General features: G+C 35.6%; 1 protein-coding gene across 4 annotated transcripts in view; it reads right to left on the bottom strand.

Moving 5' to 3' along the window:
* Positions 1 to 19,555, bottom strand: part of LOC145665020 (tRNA (guanine(26)-N(2))-dimethyltransferase-like) — a 38,328-nt gene that overhangs the window by 3,382 nt on the left and 15,391 nt on the right. For all 4 annotated transcript variants that reach the window (XM_081732223.1, XM_081732222.1, XM_081732219.1 and 1 more), the window contains exons 4-9: positions 15,861 to 16,048; positions 11,624 to 11,852; positions 8,080 to 8,228; positions 6,608 to 6,761; positions 4,471 to 4,691; positions 972 to 1,277 (exon numbers count right to left, since the gene is read on the bottom strand). In XM_081732223.1, the coding sequence (XP_081588349.1) occupies positions 972 to 1,277; positions 4,471 to 4,691; positions 6,608 to 6,761; positions 8,080 to 8,228; positions 11,624 to 11,852; positions 15,861 to 16,048 (1,247 nt within the window). The remainder of the gene's footprint in view (positions 1 to 971; positions 1,278 to 4,470; positions 4,692 to 6,607; positions 6,762 to 8,079; positions 8,229 to 11,623; positions 11,853 to 15,860; positions 16,049 to 19,555) is intronic.

Below are 19,555 nucleotides of genomic sequence, written 5' to 3'. Positions count from 1 at the left end.
TTACAAAAACAAGGAAAGTCCCACGGCAACCGTTCGAGATTTGCATGTGACACTTGGACGCAATGTTGCTCCTACTGAGTCATCAGTTCGGAAGTTGGTCCTGAAGTTTGAGACCACGGGGTCAGTGTTAAATGTTAAGCAAACTGGACGGGCAGGAGGAGTGATTGGCCAATACTTTTTTAAAGACGATGAGGGAGCTGGCGTCACTGTGAACGGCGACCGTTACAGACACGTGCTTTCAGATTGGCTTTTCCCAGTTTTGGATGAAATGGAAATTGAAAATGATGATTTTTGGTTTCAGTAAGATGGTGCAACCTGTCACACATCTCGTGAAACAATTGGTCTGCTGAATGAAAAGTTTCCTCAAAAAATTATCTCTTTGCGAGGAAATCAGGAATGGCCTGCCAGATTATGCGATCTTACCCCTTGTGACTTTTTTTTTTTTTTTTTTTTTTTTTTTTTTATTTGTGAAATCTAAAGTGTACGTGAACAAACCACAGACAATACAACAACTGAAGGATGAAATTAAGAGGGTTATTAACGGCATCACACCAGATGTTTGTGAACGCGTCATCGCAAATTTCAATGAACGCATTGCTGATTGCCATGTAGCTTTGGGTGGTCATATGATGGATACAATTTTTCATACATAAATGTGAGAAAATTACCTAATGTGTATGTATACATAAATGGGAGAAGTTAATCAATGTGTTTATAAAAAAATCAATATATTTTATATTAGTTTTATAGCACTTATTGCTCATTGTCGCGCAGCCTTAGGTAGTCATATGCCGGATACAATTTTTCATACACAAATGTGAGAAAATTACCTAATGTGTATGTATACATAAATGGGAGAAGTTACTCAATGTGTTTTAAAAAATCAATATATTTTATATTAGTTTTATAGCACTTTAATATTCGTCCCTATTTCCCGGACATTCGTCCCTATATAATTTTAGAAACATTACCTCGTTTTGGCTCTGGTTCCTGGTCCCCAAAATCGAGCAGGATTTTCTTGAAACCTAGACATTCCTTTCTGCCTGGAAGGAGGATTAGCACCTGGATGTTCCGCAAAGCTCACAGCTGTGCTTGGTTCTTGAGCAAGTATTTTCTCTGCAGCGCTTCCTGGTTGAAGGCGATCCTTTCGTACTGGATGCTCTTTCTCCCAGTGACGTATTACATCCCAGATCACTCCTGGAGGAGCATCTGTTTTGATTGACGTTGGACATGCGTGAGAAATCGATACACGGTATCCGAGATTTAGAAGCGCCGATCTACATAGCAAAGAGAAAAAAATCAGTTCCTAAAATTCAACTTAGATATGTATTAATCAAAATTAGCAACAGGATAACTAACTTATAGTTTCGGTTTTTCATCTACGAATAATGTATAATTTATTACTGATGTCTCAAACATAACCTTAAATCAAATTATAATCCAATAAAATTATTTTCCTATCTGTGTACTTGTGACAGGAATTGGTCTGCGAACCCGAAACAATCTGTAGTGCAAAAGGATTAGATTCGATTCTCATGCAAACTCAATCGTTACCCACCCTGGGGCCGCGGTGGCTCAGTGATAGAGCGTTCACCTCTGGTGCATGGGGTTCTCGGTTCGATCCCAGCTCGCGCCAAGTGAGCTTTGTAGTGGACAAACACCGTGTGCATGGTTTTCTCTGGTTCTCCTTTTCCTCTCACTTTCTTCATTCTACCATTTCACATTCATTTCTCATCATCATCGTCTCCTTTCGCCTAGTCGGCATAATCGTGGGACGTAAAACTTAAAGATCTCATTTTGAACCGTCACTCAGTTCTGATGGTTATAGAAATCAATAGAAATGAAGCTGAAATAATAATAATATAATAACACCTTAAATACATGTAGAACAATTCAAAAATGTGCATATAATTTATAGTTTATCGTCCCTACAGGCTGAATGAGGAATGATAAATGTATTACTTGTAGGAAGATACTGGGACGAAACGGGAGATCCCTGACATGTCCATGGACACGATATCATCTACTTCAAGCTCACGTAATCTGTGATGAGGACACGAACCCTCTGCACCACAAATGAAAGTTCTACTATTAAAACAGTGGTTTCTGAACTGAGGCCAACAACAGTCATTATTCAATTGTTAATGTCTTATAATCATCGTTCTGTGAGTTATATAAACAGTACTTAAATTTTTATACTTCACGATTTTGAAATCAGACCTCACAAGATTAAATTAATTGAGCCTTAAGGATAATTACTATTTCAGAAATGATAAAAGCAATATTTAGACAACATGTTGCTCCAAGATTTAGATACTTATTACTCCAAAAACGAAAATTCTTATTTCTAGAGCCTGATATGGTTTCATACAGACGAACTTGGTAGTTTTTACTCACCTGTGACGACCAACACTCTTGACGATTACGCTACAGCGCACTTTCCACTGAAAAAGACTTCTTTGCAGGTATATAAGGGGGATTTTATTGTATTTGTATTCGAACGCTTTCTAGATGCCGGGAATTTAAACAACTTAAAAAAAGACTGGACTGCCATTAGAACTTTTTATTAAGATGTTGGAAAAGGAAATAGCACGAATTCTGGTCTTCACTACTATCTTGTGTGATTCAACGCCCTGTCTTATGACAATTACACTTGGTTGATGTCCACTTCATACAGTGTGGAGATTTCTTTGTTGTAAATATTGTCCAAGTATTTCTTGATAATAAACAGCAATGCATCATTAATTTTTCACATTGATGGCAACACGACGTAGCTTTAGTTCTCTTCTGTAACAATATTTCGCCACAATTATGAAACCCCGTGGATAACTTTCGGTGCATTGACGAACGAAATTATTTCGTCCCTTTGCATACATACTTTTGTATGTAATTGTTCTAATCTTTCCACAATCGGACAGATATATCCGCGTCTCGTTTACACTGCTGGCGTTCGTACAGCTTTCTGCAGTTGGTTTTCCGTTGGGCGGCAATGGCTGGCTTTCAATGCATGAACAGTCGCCTTATGGATCACCTTAAGACGTAACTTGTTATGTATGGCATGGTGCATGTGTGGTTGGCTTATACAGTGGATGGCCTCCCTGACGCCGTCAATGTCTTAATTCCGCGTAACACCGCTGTTGTTAGCTCTACTGGGATCAATTTCGGATGGGGCTTGGTCGGTGGTAACATCTTTCGGGGACAGTCGCGCCGCATATCGTCGTACTATGATATTTACAGTGACGCGTTCACATCAGCTAATTCGTGTTAGTTGCACAGTTTAACTATGCTAGAACAACTGAAATGTAATCCACACAATAATTCAATTAAAATGTAACACAATGTAACCTTCTCAGAATCGACTCACTTTCAGCGCCATTAGGTTGCACGTAACGACTATTTTGCTGGCAGACTCATCACACAGTACTGCCTCAGTTCAGCAACTTCCACATTTCTACTCTACGTCTGCGCCGTGCCGTGACTTCTGCATTTCGTCTATCTGGATGTCTATTAATCCCTGAGCAACAGCTGCCATAGTCTCAATCCTAATAATATTGTGTTCTGACAAACTTTACAGCATAAAGCCCCACGACTCAGTAAAACATATCACGATTCTTATAAAATAATAATAATATAGATAGTCCTACACTGCCGTCCTACAGGGATTTTTGCATAGGTCGAAATTTACGCAAATCGATTTTTTACCATAACCTAAGGTTTGTCACGAACACATGTGAAAAAATACTGTTAACAACACTGCAATGCAAAATCTCAAATAATATGCTTTATAAATAGGATACATAAACCTACACTTTTACAATGTCGATGAAAAAACTAATTAATAACAGTTCAACAATAACTAATTATTTACAGTAATTATTTCAGGCCTCACTCAATAAATGGCTCTCAAAATAACGTACTATTTCTGAATTTTACTTATATTGGAAATTTCTTACGTTAAGTATGAATTTACGTATGTCAAATTTACTTAATTCGGGGACTGTGTGTCATAGGAACTTAGTAGGTGAAAACGTTCACAGACTCAAACAAGGAAAAGAGCTGGGCTCATTATCAACCACTATCCTGACGATACCATTAGTGCAGCTATCAGGATATTGTTATCGAACTCAACAACTTTGTCTCTTGCACCAGTCTCTGGACAAAAATTGCACTTCCAATGTAGTATGCATTCCAGATGCAATTTCTTTTATCTGAGAATACAACCTGCCACTCATTTGAGAGAGGACAAAGGGGCAGCAGTTCTTTCTTTTTAACTGAAATTCTAGGAAACTCCAATACTTTTAAACAGAGAATAATTATTACTAACAAACTTGGGCCACTGACATGAACATGAAAGTATTAGAAATAATCAAAAGTATTTACACTTATAATGCAATTTCAAAAGCACTGTTCTAACATTTAATCTTATGAATTCCACTATCCACTGTTTACACATAAACACTTCCAATTTACCTGAATTTCAATAAAGACATTGTTTCTACGTGAACAATACTTGACAATCTGTCCACAGTATAATACAGTGGGACATCTGATAGCTCTTCTCTAACAACAGCCAACATTCCTTCCATTCGCCTAGCCGTTGAGAATTTCTCATGCTCCTCGGAGACCAATTCACCTAGCCTCTGAACGAAATCTTCGTCATGTAAGCGGTCGGACCAAATGGGGCCACCAACCTATAACAGCAAAACTGATATTTAATGTTATTACTTACGGAAACAATAGGATGTATATCAAAATAATAATAATAATAATAATAATAATAATAATAATAATAATAATAATAATAATAATAATAATAATAATAATAATAATAATAATAATAATAGTAGTAGTAGTAGTAGTAGTAGTAGTTTAACATCAAGGGCGCCGGATTTTGAAGATCAGTTGGAGATGTCCCTACAATTCACGAACCAGGGAATCTCGGGATATGGAATACCATTCAGGCTTTAGTGGGGAAATTTGAGGTTTTTCTCCAGAAAATTTTGAAAATTGACCCTCCTGAAATGCAGTTTTAGGTATTTTTAAAATGACAATGGAGTTTTCCTGTATTTTTCTTTTTCTAGTGAAAAATGTTTTCTTGAATGACAGAATTACTTTTTAACCAGGGAAGTTCTACGGTTCTCAGATTCTAACCTTCGATCTAAGTTCTCATCACGCCATTCAGAACACCGACCATTTGTAGCATAAGAAGTGTAAAAATTTTTCAGCTGAAAACGGCCCCCGAGAAACGCTCGTTCAATTTGCCACTTAAAAAATCCTCAGCATTTGGAATTGCACGTGTTTTCATTCCTGATAAAACCTGTCCAAACTTTATATTATCCATCTCCTTCCTCTCCGCTCTATGAAAATATCACTCCCTACTATCATTTAAGAAATGCGGTGAAATATTAGAATTTTCTCTCTTATTTATTTCACTTCTCTTTTCCTTAGGATTAAGTATTCAATTTCCGAGCTTTCAGTATCTACGGTCATGTTAGCCCGTATGACGTCCTTCGGCGATCACATTACCCAGGAATTGGGGAGGAAGAAGTCTGGGATCATTGTATTAGGTATCATCCCAGCACTTGCCTAATGCGAATGAGGAAAACCCAGGAAAACCTTACTCAGAATGGCTGATCTGAAAGAACGTTTACATTTTTTCGACCGAGTGTTCCCACTGGGAATCGAACCTGGGATCGCTTGCACTAAAGACGAGAGCATTAGCGGCTACGTTACGCGAGGCAACTCTCCTCTCTCTCTCTTGTGCGGGTGCTGAGCACACCCACAAAATTATGAAGGGTGCTCAAGCATCGGAGGACCCCCGGGATCGGCGACCTTGTCTAACACACACCTAAAGGATCCGAGTAAAACCAGTTAAGAACAGTTACAGTGATACATTCTCATCATCGTCTTTTTTTTTTCTTTTTTCTAAAACTACATTGCTCGAAGAATTACATTTATGACAAATCTTTTTTTTTTTATTTATTTATTTAAAGAAATAATGATTGTGAATTGGTAAAGAATTTTACTTGAATTTCCTTACGTTAAAACCTGAATTGTGTGTGGACTTGAACCATTTACATCATCTAGACTTGAAGTAAATCAAACCGACAGATTATTGATCTGTGCAGAAAAATACTAAACCATTCTATACCACTTAATACTGAATGTCTTAAGGTACAATAACAACTAAAATCTTATGGTTGTTGGTTAGTTTGAAAATTAATTGATCCCTTAAAAAAACTTCAGCTGCTGAGTAACTCACACTCATATAAAGTAACTATATAATATGGGGAATAGTAACTCATAAACTACCCATATTGGGAGATAACTCAAGTTATAACGCAAGAAAATGCAATGAAGGAATTTCTGAGAAACTTATTAAATAAGGCTCAGACAATGACTACAGTTCTAAAGGAAGTTATTTTGAAAAATTATAATGTATCAATAATTTGAAACGAAATTCCCAAAAATTAGATAATGCTGCTCGTACCTTATGAAATAGTGTAAGATAAATAACCTACTTGCTAAGACATCCTAGCTCTGCTAACAATGATTCGGTCTCTTTAGCCAAACACTCATCTATTATGAAGTGCTTTCTAAAACTTACCTGATGTTTGTGTCCACAATGTTGACATAACCTATCTACAGGAGGTCCTGTTGGAAGTCCAAATTTCTTAATATTTCCTCCCTTCTTAATAAGGCCCAAAGGTTGTAATGTGTATGTTTCACAGCCTGTGCATTGGTACACCATCGACAATTTGCTACAAACAGAAACAAGTATTAAGGATTATAAATATTATCACAACTACGTAAAACTTATAATTTATTTATTTACTTATTTGGGTCAGCCAATGGATGAATCGAATAGTTTGGTCTCTTCTGGTGAAAATGAAAGTGCAAAGTCCAAAAGATGCATTTCCGATTCGAAATAGTAAACGCGTTAGATAAATGGTAAGCTCAAAATATATAGAACAATAATCATGCCTGTTGTTCTGTATGGTTGCGAAACATGGTCGCTTACTCTGAAGGAAGAATACAGACTAAAAGTATTTGAGTACAAAATCCTGAGACGAATATTCGGACCCAAGAAGAACGAGAATAAGGAACGGTGGGAACTTCCTAACGAGGAATTATACGGTTTACCAAACATTATTAGGGTTATCAAATCTGGGAGGTTCAGGTGGGCAAGTCATGTAGCCAGAAAGGAATTAAGTAGGAACACTTTCAAAGTTTTAACTGGAAGACCAATCGGGAAACGATCATTAGGAAGACCTAGGCGCAGATGGGAGGGCAATATTAAGATGGATCTCGCAGAAATAGGAATACAAAGTAGTAACTCGATCCACTTGGCTAAGAATAGAAGTCAGTGGAGAACTTTTGTGAACGCGGCATTGAACCTTTGGTAGGTAAATGAAGCATAGGTTGGTATATAATTCACATATACAATGTGGTTCCTCACCTTCCTTGGCTTTGATCTATTTATTCTCTATAGTCGCTTGTTTAAAAAAAAAAATATTTCGGACATTTAGACAAAAATTATTATTCTTTTATTGCAACGTTTATAAATCAACGCCAAACATAATTCTTATTAATAAGCTCTGCCATCTCAACTACCTCTCTGCAGTATCTTTAATTGTAATATTTAATTTATATTTTTACACTATTATTGTTATTATTACAAAACACGAGAATAATAAGGCAAAACTTGTATTTTAATAAATAAAGTACTGTACCTTGAAGAGTCCATAAAGTTACAAGATACCCGTTTTGCTGTTCTGTATCCTGTAGCTAAATTCAAGGTAACATGTTAAATGTTACATTTTCGCTGATAGTTATCAGCATTGTCAAAACATAGGTAAGAATTTAGCTAGTATAAATGTTTTCAGTAATTAATGCCCATCTATCCTATCTCCATCACAACTTATTTCTTACCTATGTCTCGATAAGGGAGACAGCTGTAGGCGAAAATTCGACGCTTAACATGTTTGCTTGAACTTAGCTACAAGGTACAGAACAGCAAAGAAGTAGTACTTGGGTTTATGAATAAGATAGCTCTTCAAGGAGCTTACATTATAATACCTTGTGGTTTCCTTGCACGTTCTTTGGCTTGTGAAGATTCTGACAAACACTCGCACGTAGAAGTCTGCACTGATGGACAGTAAAGGCACAATGTATCGTCCATACCTATTCGCGTGAGATTCAATACACTGGAGCACGATTCTCAATGCCTATGGAAGCAAATAAAATAAAAACATTCTTAACATTTGACGTTTCGAAATACGTATATACCTTCCACATTATCATGATTTCACAATAGTAACGAGAATATTTTTGAATGTATCCTCCGTTACCATACATTACTTTTTTAGCAAAACATGTTTTCTTCCATCTCTTTCTGATGTAAGTGTCTAAGAAGTTTTCATTCAGAATAAAACAGTCTTCCCTAAAAACAAGTAATAAATAAAAATCATAAACAACTATTGAGAACACTTTTAAACTCAGTATGTTTATTCACCTGTCTGCACATAGAGCTCAAAATGCTGAATACATTCAACATACATGAATGCTGTCATCCCGTCAAAAGTAAAAAAGTGAACACTTTTGTTTTCAAAACATTTACAGAGGTATTTTTTTTTAAATAATAATTTGAAATATTTGGTTACATATACTAAAACTTTCAGAGAGAGAGAAAGAAAACTTTATATGAAGGGGTAATTTGGGTAAGGGCGTAACGACCTATTTTCGGTAAAATGAGATATACATATTATCTGCAAGTTTGAGCACGTCTAGGTGGTGTTAAGGTAATATCTCAGCTCCGTAGCGAACGCCTGTCTGCAAAAATATTGAGCGAATACGTTGGTTAATTGGATAACGGCGTTTGTTTTTCTGCTCTCCTGAAAAATTGAAGAATTGCTACTTACGCCCTTATCCAAATTTACCCCTCATATCCAACCGATGAAGACACTCAGGTTTAAAATCTATCTAAAGAGATGATTAAGCATACTGAACTTCTTTTAGGTACAGATAATCGATGTATCAGTATGGAAGAGTAACATATGTAGATAAATTATTTGTACATAATTACAGTGTGTGTGTGTTTTTATTTAACTACATGAAGTTGGTAGCCTTGTGTATGAATAAATGTCAATTCTCATTGATGATGAAAGCATCAGAAAGTATTCAAACAGATTTCGGATAAAAATAAGTATGGAAATTACTATAGATTAGAGACACCAGACGTACCATTTTTAACGAGATTGTCTTTTTTTCAGAAAGGCGTTCGGTGTTCCAAGGAAAATACGAACGGGGTACAAAACGTCCCGTTTTTGACTCACTTACGTAGTACAATTTCTATGTGTTCTTAAATCCTGTTGTTAAACCCCATTTCAACACAAAATATGACATTCAAGAGACAACTGATTCCTCTAATCCTGGTTCCCGTCAAATGTTAAAAGGTAATATGAACATTGAAACTGGAATATGGTTAAATAAATAAAAACCTAGTTATTTTGGAAAGTTGGAGACTTCTTTCCCACTGGCATGAGTAACTACTATATCTACGTGGATTGCCAAAGTATGCCAGTTTACCGAGTGTGTCCTGTTTTATTTTCTAGATCTAGTCACCCTTCTATAGACGTTTGTTCGTGCGCGTTCTTGCCTTTGGTGTAAGAGTTTCAGGTTGTATTCCCGGTGGAAGTAAATGCAAGTTCTTCGGAATTCACGTTAAACTAAATGTCTAAGTCTTACACAGTATTATTGTTGAAAAGAGAGTCTTCTAACAGCTATATGTTGTACACTTGTTTGATATCCACCAGTATTACCAGTGGAAGGACGCCATCTTGAACTATCCAATGTCTGTTAAGAAACGAACATGAGACCAAACGCGCCAAGGGAGGCTTGTTGACAATTCGGCTATACGTATAACGAGATGGTTTCGATTGCGATGTTGAAACAGTAGTTCTCATCGTGCTTTCCTCTTAGGTACTTGAAGGTGGTGGTCTTGAGTTCGACATTTTCAAACATACGCGCCAAAATTTTAATAAATATAAGTAATGATAGAATATACGAAGATAATACCTACATCTGGGACTGATCAGCATCAAAAAGTCAACAAATAAAACGCACTAATTATTTTACTTGCTTCATACGTTTTGAAATTATTACAAAACTATAATATAAACATGAACTCTGAACTAAACATTTCATCAAAGTTATGAGTAACATCGTGATGGAGTGAAACCTGTGCGATTTATTATTATTATCATTATTTAGAAGAGAAAGAAAAAGCGATATGTGATCAAACGTTGTAGGTTAACAAAATTTATATTAATAATATATCGTTAATAAATGCAAATTGCGAGCATTGTAAGTTACTTGAAGGCATTTTATATCTATCTATCTATACGATTCCCGATTTATTAACTGTTTCACAAAGATTTCGGCAGAAAATGACCCTTGTTGACAGTACTTAACGCAGGAATAAGACCTGAGCGTTGCGTAGTAATTTGCCTGACATTTTGAGTAGCTTCTAATATAGTGATCATTTGCTGTCCCACTTTATTGATTTGCTATATATTTGTACTGAATAACACGTCAAGAGTGAAAAAGTTAATGACTGGAGAGGGACTCGAACCCGGGATCTTCGGCATACCATGCCGATGCGTTGGATTGTCCAAACACAGCAGCTAACCTGTAGTACAAGCCACGTGGTCTGAGTGGAGAGAAAACCGACTTTAGGAGTAAGAGAATGTGTGGCTGTTCTGGGAAGCGGATTGGCTGATGTAGTGGTTAACACATCGGCACGGTATGTCGAAGATCCAGGGTTCGAGTCCCTCTCCAGTCATTCACTTTTTCACTCTTTACGTGTTATTGATTTCGCACCTACAGAAGATCTGATGTTTAAGAAATTAGGTTGTTCCCTCCTTTTATTAATAGTTTGTACTGATTTGTTTTACTACTATATGTCCTGATCGCGATATCACGAGGGATAAAAAAAAAATGAAATGGAATGTAATCTTTGAGTTTTACGTCCCACGTTATGCTGGTTATGCTAAAGGAGACAGTGATGTTCAGTAATGAATGAAAATGGTGGAATGAAGAAAGTGGGAAGAAACGGGAGAACCCCAAGGAAACCCAAGCACACGGTGTTTTGTCCACCACAAAGTTCACTTGGCGGGGACTGGGATCGAACCCGGGACCCCTAGCACCAGAGGTGAACGCTCTACCACTGAGCCACCGCGGGCCCAACCACGAGGAAAAGTATCAAATTCTGTACTAACAGCAAATTAGTTTTCAACGTTCTTTGCAATTCAGCACACCAAGAATAAAAATATTCCCTACAAAAGAACTTTGTGACATGGAACGTAAGATGAACTCTATAGAATCGAACAAGTACAGGAGAACGGTGAATGTTCTCACTAAGTGATTCTAAAGTCTCAAGTTTGAATATCGCTGCCAACCATATTCACTGATATTTTTCCACGATGCTTCCCTTAGTCACACCTAGGATGGCACCTTTACAGATCATGATCAACTTGCTTCTACATTTCTTTCCACGTTTCATTGTTGCTTTTAGTGTAGAATTAATAAATAATAAAAATAATAAGATGAATTCTAATACTACCATTTCATGGCATGCTTTCGACTTGAGAGAGACAGCTCCATATTTCGTGTAACATGTCTCTGGTGCATTTCCGGCTAACACAGCCATGTCTGTGCATGTAACCAATAACAGGCCTCCATCCTGGACGCACTGAACTGTTCCGTCCAGAAAAGGTGACGGACATCCATATGGGTCAAGATCTACTGCATGGAACCTCTCTATGTATCTTCGATGCTGATACATCAATAATCTTGAAAAAAAAAAAAAGTATTAATTAGGAACACTGCAAATCAAAAAGGTTATAAATACAACGACTGAATTATAACAACAATATACCAAATTAGCTGAAATGCTCGCCCTTCGCATGAGAAGAATAGGTTTATGGATTGAAAACTACTCGCTGAGCAAATCAATACGTTTATTGGAAAAATTATTAACGTGTAACACCTTCGCCAACTATCCACTTGCCTTCATCAGACACTATAAATACAAAGGTAATGACAGATTATATAAATACAAGACACAGCGAAACAATTCCTGAATGCTGATTGGCTGCCACAGGCTACCTCAGCCAACCCCCTTCAATTACAAAACCAGAATATAAAACAGAAACAAAATTCGTTTATCTCCCCCCCCCCCTATTGACACCAAATACATACATATCTAATTTACAAAATAACCTTACGAATAACTCTTAAATATGGATACTAAACAAATAGTAAAGAATAAATAACTAATATATAATAAATAAATACATAATACAGAATAAATAAATAAATATTACTAAAATTTAGACAAATACCGTGTACGATTAACATATATGAAGTTTACTAAAGCAAAGACCGTACAATGGAAAATATCTAAATCCTCTCCCCCCTTAGGATATGAAATGAAATCTTTAAGTTTTACGTCCCACGATTATGCCGGTTAGGCTAAAGGAGACGGTGATGATGAGAGATGAGTGAAATGGTGGAATGAAGAAAGTGGGAGGAAACGGGAGAACCCCGAGAAAACCCACGAGCACGGTGTTTGTCCACCACAAAGTTCACTTGGCGGGGGCTGGGATCGAACCCGGGACCCCAAGCACCAGAGGTGAACGCTCTACCACTGAGCCACCGCGCCCCCCCTTAGGATATGCATTTTGATTAAAGTACAATTATAAAATTCATAAAATACTCTATTTTTGACATAAATTTTGAAGTCCCTTTTCCCCTTATGATGAGCCATTTAATTCATGCAACACGAAAATCCCTGAGATAGGTACTAACTACAATTTGAAAGTTCCAAAATTAACTTCAAACGTGTAAACTGGTTTTCGTGATGCGATCACAAACAACAAACCGTATTTTTAATTAAGAGTATATATAACCAATTTTAAACATACAAACCAAGCGAATCCTTACATTAAGCATTAAAAAAATGAGCCCCCTTTTCCCCTTAGAAGTTTAATTTTCGCAAAAGCTAAAATATATTCCCTTAGTTTTATTTAAATATTTATATATCGAATTTTATACCTTCAACTTAAGCGAATCCTTTTCTCAATAAATAAAGAAAAATTTTGATATTATAGAAATGACACCCTTTTCCACCTTAGGTGCGGAATTTCAGAAAACACTGAAACATGTATTTCATTACTCATATAGCTTCACTGCTAAAAGAGACGTTAAACTCAAATTTAAATCAAAATGTATTCCATTATTATTATTATTATTATTATTATTATTATTATTATTATTATTATTATTATTATTATTATTATTATTAAAGAGTTTACATGTCGATTTTCATTTTACTACTTTATAAGCAAATTCTCGCATTGGTCATTTTCTCAATAAAGAATGGAAAATATAGATATTATACGAATTACTTCCTTTTCCCTTTTAGGAGCCGAATTTCCGAAGAAAAAAAAAAAAACACTTTAAACACATATTTTATACTAAAGCTATTTGATACGTTAAAAAAAAAAAAAAAAAAAAAAAACCTAAGAATCTACTTGTTTTCACTAACAAGGAATGTCTCCCAACTGTACAATGGATTTAGTAGACTCCTTACAGACGAGATTTGACTGAGGGAATGACGCTAGAGGTTAGCGTTCTTACTTTGTAATCGGGAGATCCTGGATTCGAATCTCGTAGTCTGCCATACTGAGGAGGTTTTTCATCAGTTCCACCAAGCAAATGCCAGAAGAATATCTTTAAATATAGGTCTAACCCAGGCGCGCACTCAGAAACTTTTGTTGGAAAGGGTTCAACTTTGGGAGGAGGGGGGGCAATACTACAAGACGTAGTGGCTATATTTTCAATATATATATATATATATATATATATATATATATATATATATATATATATATATAAGTAGAATGTTTTTCTAAAAGAAAGGATACAGATGAAGTGTAAAGATTAAATTTTCATGCTGCATCAGTCATTTCCCTGTTATAAGGTATAGTTTTATTGAGAAAGTTGACTTAGGAAGTTTTTTTTTTTGTGGTGGGGGGATCGGACTCGATGGACCTCCGTGGGTGCGTTCCTGGTCTAATCGACTTCCTTTTCCACTGTTATTGTTAATGATTCGAGAATATATTACTCTTACAGGGTTTATCTGTAAGTCTGTAAAGTGTAAAAACTTTTCTCGATACTGTAAACCAAACTATGACTCAACAAAAGTCTGGATAGTGATTCCAAATAATAGTAAAATTTTCGGATAAATTCAAATTCTTCAAATGAAAATTCAATACGAAAGCTTGGTGATACAGTATATTATCTACAAATTATCTACAAGAGTTAATATTACAAGTAATGTAGTGTTACAAACCCAGCAGCAGCTTACAAATTGCCCTACACCTAGTTATTGTACGTATATTTAAATGGGTACAAAGTGTTTATACATGTCTTATATAAAATAGTGTTGAAAACTTATGAGAAACACGAGGAAATTGTTTGCTCAAATTCAGAGCTACAGACTGCAACTACAAGAGAAAAGCTAATTGGTCATGATGAAAGTAGTTTTGAAGAGAATCATCCTAACTTTATTACAAAAAGCAATCGTTAAAGAGAGAAAAGGGGGTGTTACTAATATTGGTAAGTATGCTAATATATGATGAGATTGTGAGTTAGTACCGGGAAGAAGCCGGATTTCAAATCTCATTCTCTTTTAAATATATCTCTTATGTTTGGTTTCGTTATTCGAAACAAAAAATATTCCACTGGGAAACCATCTTACTTCCGGAATATCCGTATTAATAGCTTTGTTTGATTGGTTGGTTTGTTGAGCTCCAATGACAGTAATTCCTTGCGGGACTCTACTATATACTTGTCAAAAATACCCATATTACACATCTCACCCTGAACGTTTTATCACAGTTATTGCCTGTCTTACTACGGATTCTTTATATGAAATGAAATCTTTGAGTTTTACGTCCCACGGTTATGCTGACTACGCTAAAGAAGACGGTGATGATGAGAAATGAATGAAATGGTGGCATGAAAAAATGGGAGAACTCCGAGAAAACCCACGCACATGGTGTTTGTTCGCCACAAAGTTCACGTGGCGCAAGCCGGGATCGAACCAAGGACCCCATGCACCAGAGGTGAATGCTCTACCACTGAGCCACCGCAACCCCGATTCTTTAAATATTGCTATATAACGATATAACTGTTGATTAACCTTTAGTGTATAAAGTAACTTAAGTAGTAATAATATTTTAATTTTCCAGTAGTAATATTTTAATGAAATTCTCGTGCATCTCTATAGCTCTTATATACTGTCAAGATGGTGATTAATAATTAATGAAACATTAATTTGAAGTTTCCCTTGTTTCACCTTGATTCACTGGTAAACATACTTAGGCTAAGAGAAAGGCCAACATTTTGAACTGTCTCTTGAGATCCTTGGTATCTTCTCATGGACAAATTTTAAATTTGTACCCTTAAAATCTTTGGTAAGTACAGCTTTAATTAGTATTTAAAATGCATCTTATCAAATTATTAAGTAATTGTCAGCCCTATGCCCTATGCCCAATCCTGCATCTGCGTTGGTTATATCAACTCAGGAAGACTGGTATTCAGATGCACGAACCTTCCCCATATACACCATTTATAAGACGCTCCATAGCATTACTCCTTTAATTTGTAAATCAGAAGGAATTTGCTAAATCCAATATCCAGATTTTCTAAATATATCTCAGAATTGGGAGATGTCCTCTGTAACTGATTCAGAATGAATAGAATGAGATGTAAAAGAAATTTTTCCTACTTACGAAGCGTCATTATGGCTGGTAGAAATGAGATGTTCCACTTTATTGTGTGCAATATTCCTTTGTATACTCTTGACCGCAGTAGCAGAAATATCATTAGCAACAATATTTTGTATTCCAGGTACTTCTTTTGCATAACGAATTGATCTTAGTCCAGACGCTGATAATGCTTCCAGGATTTTAATCCCATCCTGAAACATAATTAAAAAACTTTAATTTAAGCTTATAGTTTCCTTTAATAGACCTTATTTGGTATTTTCATTAATATTATAAAACATTGCTTCCTAAAATAATAGTATAAATCACTACATCAACCTTAACTTCTTAAAGTTGATCGATAGTTCTGAAATTTGAGATTTTAATCAGTAAAACGGGCAAATGTATAACAACACTCAAAATTTACGTCTCAATAAATAAGCATTATAATATCATGATAATCAGGACCCGGATCTTGTTGACAAGTCAACTTTGTTTCTGTTTCACACAGGACACAGCAAGTTCAAATAAAAACATTATCCATCCATTCTAGGTTCTAAAAATATACTTTTTAGGGCTAAGTATTGGTCATTTTTTTGCGGTTTTGAAGTTTCAGTTTTTTTTTTTTTTTTTTTTTTAAAATAATATTTTAAGGTAACATGTTTACGGATTTGAAAAACACGAAGCTAAATGACTTTTTTTTTTTCCTGACTATTGCGGTGGAAAAACTGCATTCCTAACAAGTTAATGAACACTTAAGCTGTAGCTGGTTGACGAGAGGTTGGGGTTAGTAGGTGGTCAAACAGATAGTTTTACGTTGCTGACCACAAAAGATGTGATCACGTGAATAATTAAAAATTGTTTAGAAAGCATACAAAAAATTTAAACAGGGCTTTTATCTATTATTCTCGTGTATACAGTCTACATTTTCAAACTTTTATTCTTTAAGTGTGCTTCCTAGTTTCAACGTGGGAGTGAATTGACGTTTTCAGTACGTACAATGTCGTATAATGGACTGATCACTGGACTGCAACTAACTGAAACAAAAACTTCTGAAAATGAGTGAGAAATCGTAATTAAAATGCAAAAGATATTTTTAAAAAATGTCAATGTTTAATGACGAAATGAACGTTTAAATAACGCAAGTTTTAAGGTCAATTTTTGTGATTTTTAGGGGTTATTTTACAGGAATTTTAGTGTCATTTTATAGGTTACTTTTTAGAAAATTTTAGGTCAACAAAATTCGGGCTCTGATTATAATTGACCTTTTCATTCCTAATTTAATCTTTCGTTATATATAAAACAAATTTTCAAGTGATTTTTGTCTAATCCAAACGAAAGTTTTGAAAAACATTTCAAATGTTTATGTATGATTTTCTTGACGCTGATATGGATCACCACTCCACGGTTTTTCGAATTCGTTTGAAAGATGACACTAAGATAAGACAAAAAGTATAGACCGACCTGGGTGCACAAATGCTTCCTTTCGGAGTTATAGGCCGCCGAAAACATGAAAAAAATAACTTTAAGCTTCAAAACTGCGGAACCTACCGTAGTCGAGTCAAGACTTCGCTTAGGAACTAATATGTGCACTATCCAAAAATGCATCCTTCACAATCCTGCGGTACTTCCGCAACAATTTTAATAGAGGTAGTTGCTGACTACTTCAAATTATATGCCCGCAGCCAAACTCCCTATTTAAAAATTGTTGCAGAAGTACCGCAGGATTCTGAAACATGTATTTTGGATAGTAGTTCCTAAGTGAAGTCTTTACCGGACTACGGTAGTTTCGGAGCTATGGACCTTTAAAGTTCATTTTCTCATATTTTCGGCAGCCTATAACTCCGAAAGGAAGGATTTGTGCACCCAGGTTGGTCTATACTTTTTGCCTTATCTTGGTGTCAGGAATCACCTGCCAATGTTCTCGGTGTTTTGAAACATCCTCTATATATATATATATATATATATATATATATATATATATATATATATATATATATAGATAGATAGATAGATAGATAGATAGATAGATAATTAGTCTAAGTGATATGGAATTATACGTGAAGATACATATGGTAATAAGCCTACCAGCCATTGAGGAGTTTCATGGTTCAACTCCAAAGACCTTGATAAAATTTATATGGAATCTGCGAGAAAGTAAACTCTCTGAAACTATAAAGGAGATCATCAAAATCAGTACTTCTGTACTGAGCTTATGCGTGTGCATGCAATCAATGATGTCGGTTAAGTACGATATTAACACTATTAATCGTTGAGAAATTTCATGATCTAGATGACCACCATTAGATCCTAAAGAAATTTATATGAAACCACTATGAGAACATAGTTAAAAAACTGGTATATTTTTCTCGAAATTATGCGTGATCACACACACAATTACAGTATGAACACTGCCAAGCATTCAGAAGTTCCATGATTTAGCTCGGGATACTATGGTTAGATCCCCATGAAATTTACGTGGAACAACCGGAAAATAACACGCTTTCAAACAAACAAAAACATTAAAACCGGTACACGTCTGTCAAAGACTTATGCTTGAACACACGCACAACACACATACACAGGGTGTCCCAAAAGTAATGGCGAGAAATGAAACCACAGACATATGAATGTTTATATGACATATAGTCCGGAAATGGACAGGAGTGGAGCTAGACAGCTTCAAGTGTGGAGGAAAGGAACTTCACACATGCCAGCGTACAATGGGAGTCAGAGCAAAGACCACTTAGCACGGTTGCATACAGTAGCGTACGCAGGAATATATTTCGGGGCTTGCAAACTCAATACGAGGGTATTTTATATTAAAATTCCTAAAATTGCCCCTAAAATTAGGCTAAACTTACACAAAAGTCGAAATTTCGAGGAGGACGCATTTTATTATTCTTGTCTTGTTTTTCAGTTCAAATGATGCTGAAGCTTTATTTGCAAATTCAAAGTTGTTGTTTGAATTTTGCTTATGTGTTGTTAGCGGTGAACGAAGCTATTACTCTAGTGATAACTTGTTTCTTCGTTAATACTCGGGCGAAATATTCGATAAACGACTACATAAAGTAATGCTTACGCTATCTGGATTTCTATCCTATGGAGTAAACATCACAGTTTTGGTACCAGGAATGTGTGGTTTCATTTTTCACCATTACTTTTGGGACACCCTGTATATAAACGAGTTGAATTGATAACTTTTTTTAAGTCGGTTAAAAAGACATGTATCTCAGTTCAAAAAGTCAGAGACGCCACACTCTCTGTCTACATTAACAGACTGAAGATACTCTAGCTCAACTGATTTCAGAGTTAAGAACCTAACTACAAATCACAGCACAACACATTTTGACATAACTTAATGCATCTGTAACCTATTATTCTGTGTTGTTGTATAGTATGATCTCTACATCCCAAATAACCATATTACTTCAGAGTTGCCTTCTTATCGAGAACGATTACTTTGTTTCCCTGACATTAAAGAACTTTCCGTTATTTCTCCAACAAAAATCAAATTCCCTGACTTTCCAGGTCTGTAGGAACCCAGTTCTTTTCCAACTATTAGGACTTTTATATTATTGTAGAATTTTCAACTGGAATATCAGACTGATTACGTATTGTCTATGCATTGTTTACGTGTAAACGTAGACTATCGATTTTTATGCGTAGATGGACATCACTGATTTGCAGTGCTCTCCTCTCCTTCTATTAAATCTTCTATT

Source organism: Thermobia domestica, chromosome 11 (assembly GCF_964235325.1).
Source record: "Thermobia domestica chromosome 11, izTheDome1.hap1.1, whole genome shotgun sequence".
NCBI lineage: Eukaryota > Metazoa > Arthropoda > Insecta > Zygentoma > Lepismatidae > Thermobia > Thermobia domestica.
The sequence above is the reverse complement of the archived record's forward strand: the minus strand, read 5'-3'. Positions and strand labels throughout refer to the sequence as shown.